Here is a 4515-nt window from a genome sequence, read left to right on the forward strand (position 1 = left end):
AAGGGGAACGAATCTGAACCAGCCCAGACTCCACAGCAAAACTCAGCTTCTGCTGGCACAGGCTAGGAAGGAGCAAGTTCCTTAGAAGTCCCTCAGGACAGGCCTGTCTCTCCCTCCCCAGCTCCTTTATTTGATTCTGGAGTGGGGACTCTGAACCCGCTCTGGATCCCACTTTTGCACAAAGGTAGGGGTGGGACCGGGGGAGCTGAGGGCTGGAAAGAATTGTGCATTTTTAACCCACTACTCCCACCCAGGCTAGGAAGATCTGATTGTTGGTCATCTCTGACTCAGTGGGCCCTGGGTGTTGGTGGAAGGGGCAGACTTGAAAGTCTGGGCAGAGGCCCTCTGGACCTAACAACAATAGACTTTTATTCATTTTTTAAGATTTTATTTATTTCAGAGAGAGCATGAGCAGGGGGAGGGGCAGAGGGAGAGGAAGAGGCAGACTCCTGCTGAGCGGGACCCCCCCCCCCCACGGGGCTGGATCCCAGGACCCTGAGATCATGACCTGAGCTAAAGGTAGACGCTTCACCAACTGATCCACCCAGGTGCCAATAGCATTTTCTTTTCTTTTTTTAAGATTTTACTTATTTGACAGAGATCACAAGTAGGCAGAGGAGCAGACAGAGAGAAAGGGGGGGCGGGAAGTAGGCTCCCGGCTGAGCAGACAGCCTGTGTGGCTCTATCCCAGGACCCTGAGATCATGACCTGAGCAGAAGGCAGAGGCTTTAACCCACTGAGCCACCCAGGCACCGTAGCCTTTTATTCTTATCCTCGCTATGGGTGGCCTACACCTTCCCCCTCCTCCCCTGGAGGGGGAGTAGACGTCCTGCAGTCCACACTCCCACCAGGCACAAACCCAGACTACCACAACAGCCCCTCTCCTGGGAAAAGCCACCATTCCCAGAGCGGGGCAACTCACAGCTTAGTCACCAGGGCCGGGCTGGCTCAATCCAGCCCAGACCTCCCCAGCACGAGCCCCTGCCGCCGCTCCCGCCGCTGCTGGGGAGCTGCAGTCAGCAGGATTGAGCACACGGAGCTGGCTGAAAGCCAGGAAGGAATTACTTTCCATTCTCACAGGATCCCCCAAGGTGGAAAAAAAAAAAAAAAAGGATCAGCCTGAGTGCTGAGGAGTGGGGGAGGATGAAAACAGAATGGCTCCTTGAGGACTTACCTATAGAGACTTAGAAAGTCCTCTCAAGGAGCAGCCCTCTGAGGGGCAACATAAGAGCCAGGAGATGAGGGGAGAGGCGGGAAACAGGAGAAAGGGACACCCCAAAAAACTGCAGAACTCAGGTAATAGCTTGGGAGAAGGCGATTTCAACTCCATCTGTAATTTCCACCAGCCATCCCATAAAGAGTGTTTCCTTTGCAAATTCAGCTTTGAGATAAACACCCTCCTCCTCATTCCTGCCACCCGTATAAAAACCTGGGACTACTCCTGGGGCTGGGTAAGAAAATGCCAGACCAAGGTCAGAGCTCCAGTATCATCAGTCTTTAATAAGTTATGGGCAAATGCTAAAAAATAGTTAATAATAATACAGAGGACACACACGGCTTATAAAAACAGTTGTGGATCTACAAACGTGGGGTAGGGTTCTTGGTACTTTCACACAGACACAAAAATAAAGACTATTGTGACTAGCATCCTTAGAAAAGCAGCCTTAGGGGACACCCTATTTGGGGGGGTGGAGGTGGGGAGACAGTCCTCGTTCATTCCAAATGCATTCTCCAAACAACCTTCTTTTGCCCCAAAACACATCTCATCAACAAGCCAGAGAAGAAAAAGAAGAAACAGGGTCGAGGTAGAGTCACAGCTTACGTTTAAGCCTCCCCAGTCCTGCAGCCTCCATTTCTCCAGAGGGGAGGATGAGGGTGGGAGAGGAGAAGCCATCCCATCTCCCCTCCCGTCCGGTCCCCAGTGCTGCACCAGAAAAGGACCCCCAGTGTGCTCCTCAGTCCTTCATTGAGGCAGACAGGTCCTGCACCCCAGAGCTGAGTGAGGGGCCAGAGGCTCCAGATGGTTCTCCGGGTGTGCAGACCCCTACTGGTGAGGAGGGGACAGCCTCAGGTCACCGTCTCTTCTTGCCTACCCGGGCTGCCTTCTTCCTCTTGAGGATCATCTCGTACAGGCGCTCCAGGCCTGGCTGCAGGCCCAGCCCATCCACAGCGCTGCAGCCCTGCACATGGGTGAGTGTGGCCGCTGCAAGCTCTCGGACGGCCAGCCTCTTCTCAACCTCTGCGGCGCTCAGTGCCCCAGGCTGATCCTGCTTGTTGGCCAGCACCAGCACAGGCACACCCTGGTTGTCCGAAGCCCGACTGATTCGGTGGAGCTCCACCTTGGCCTCCTCCAGGCGCTCAGCCTCAGCAGCATCCACCACAAACACCAACCCGTCTGTCCGCCGTGTGTAGGAGCGCCACAGGGGTCGCAGCTTCTCTTGGCCCCCGACATCCCACACTTGGAAGGTGATGCCACGGGATCCTCCCAGGGGCACCCGGATCTTCTCTGTGTTAAAGCCTTTGGTGGGGACGCTCTGGACAAACTCCTTAAACTTGAGCCGGTAGAGGAGCGAGGTCTTTCCAGCAGAGTCCAGTCCAATGACCACGACATGCAGGGCCTGGAAGTGGGGCAAGAAAGAGGCGGCAGTGGGCGCCATCTCGGTCAAGTGGTTCCCCATGGTGAGCTCCAGCTAAGGTGCAGGTCTTGAGGCACACAGTAGAGGCAGGGAGGTGGCCGTGAACAGCAGGCTCTTGGGACCGGTGCTGGGTTATCTGGACGGGGAGAAGTCACGGGAGAAAAAAAAGGAGACGCTTTAACAATAAACATGAAATGTGCAACTTCTAGATCCTTTCCTAAATCAGTCGCCCATCCTTCCTTTTTAAAATTCCGGCTTTTGTTTCGTTTTTTAAACAGCTCCATGTGTAAAAGAGGCACTCCCCGCTGTCAGGGGCGACATGATATACAGAGACCCCCGGTCCTGGACACGGTTTGCGGGGTGAAGCCTTGATATGGATATGGTCGGCTTCCCGAGCCCCTTCTCCGAGCTCGTGGCGCGGTAGCAGACGCAGAGACCCTTATTCCCCACGCGAGAATCCTCACAGGAAGGGGCAGGTCGGGCAGCGCCCCCCAGTTAAGGGTTAGGGTACGGGCGCTGAGTCGGGGCAGTAAAGCCCGGTCCCGCCTGCCCACCGCATCCCCAAGCGGTTGGCACGCCCCTCCTTAACACCGTGACCCCCTTCCCACCGTCCCGCGACATTTCGCCTTGCCTGGATCGCCTTGTCCTGCTCCCCAGGTCCCCGCACTGGGGCCACCTCAGCTCCCCCTGAAACAGCCCCTTTACCTTCCGGCAGCCGCACTCTCCCCGGACCAGCCACCCGAGCCTCCACGCGAAACTCCACTCCCACCTCCAGCGAGCCGCCGCCACCGCCGCCACCGCTGCCACTGCGGAACGGTCCCGGGGACTCCGCCTTAAAAAACCGCGCGAAACGTCACGCAGCGCGGGCCAATCAGCAGTCCCTCAGCGGCGAGGTGGGGCGGGGCGGGCCGGGGCTGGGCGGGGCCTGGAGGTACGTGACCTGCGACCCCGACAACCCCGAGGTGGACGTCTCTGCTCAATGCGTGAACGTTTTATTTGATATTTTCTCCCATAGTCTAATATTTAGAGGTAACTCGGAATGGAAAGTGGGAGGGACAGACGTGGCGGCGTTTGACTTGGAAGGAGAGCAGAAGAGCTTCGTACTCTACGCCGCGCCATCCTCCTCGCCCACCCAGAGAGCCGCCCCACGCTTACACCGCCTCCGCCAGGGTCTCCTGGAGCGATGCTCACAAATCTTACCCCTTTATCTTTACTAAGTCAGTGTTCAAACCTGTGTAACCCTGGAACCTCATGAAACAGCCTGAGGCTAAACCCATTACCCCGTTGATCCTCACAGCAGCCTGTGAGGCACTGACTGGTGCAGTCTGCATTCTACAGGGGAGGAAAGCTCCGAAGGGTTCAATGACTTGAATAAGGTCACCTAGGCAGGAAGCGGCTGAGCAAGGATCTGTCTGAATCCCACGTGTGGGACCCTGACGGCATAGCTGTCCCTCTTCTCTCATCCGAGAGGACATAGGGTTAGGCATCCTCAGCATAAATCCCTCAGTTGCTGGTTCTAGTGCTGACCGGAAGCAGACGCCCCAAGGGCCTCCCTTGTTCAAAGAGATAAAGAGAGACTTCTTCACCACACAGGACTTTGATTGACCTCGTTCGTACTGTGTGTTCTGCCAGAGAGACCGCAGATAGAGAGGAGGCCTAGGTCACAGGGCCGGACCTCAGAGGGCTTAAACTCCAAGACCCGCCACTGACAGGGAACACTAGACCTTTGTAAATCTCGGGTAAGTCCTTGTAGGGCCCAGCGCCTGGGTGGCTCAGTGGGTTAAGCCACTGCCTTCAGCTCAGGTCATGATCTCAGAGTTCTAGGATTGAGCCCTGTATCGGGCTCTCTGCTCAGCAGGAGCCTTCTTCCCGGCTTCTC

At 56.3% G+C, this 4515-nt stretch overlaps 1 protein-coding gene across 1 annotated transcript; it reads right to left on the reverse strand.

The window, feature by feature from the left end:
- Positions 1 to 1656: 1656 nt before the first annotated feature.
- On the reverse strand, positions 1657 to 3382 carry LOC111158166 (ADP ribosylation factor like GTPase 4D). The gene is made up of 2 exons (XM_022520063.1): positions 3342 to 3382; positions 1657 to 2772 (listed from the first exon to the last, which is right to left on the reverse strand). Exon 2 carries the CDS (start codon positions 2676 to 2678, stop codon positions 2073 to 2075), a length of 606 nt encoding a protein of 201 aa, XP_022375771.1. The 5' UTR covers positions 2679 to 2772; positions 3342 to 3382; the 3' UTR covers positions 1657 to 2072.
- Positions 3383 to 4515: the final 1133 nt, after the last annotated feature.

Source organism: Enhydra lutris, unplaced genomic scaffold (genome assembly GCF_002288905.1).
Source record: "Enhydra lutris kenyoni isolate GAN:26980312 unplaced genomic scaffold, ASM228890v2 scaffoldscaffold57, whole genome shotgun sequence".
In the NCBI taxonomy this organism is placed as follows: Eukaryota; Metazoa; Chordata; class Mammalia; order Carnivora; family Mustelidae; genus Enhydra; species Enhydra lutris.

Bases quoted from the DNA above. Each gene is read 5' to 3' on its own strand.
- LOC111158166 (XM_022520063.1), bottom strand. From the start codon at position 2,678: ATGGGGAACCACTTGACCGAGATGGCGCCCACTGCCGCCTCTTTCTTG.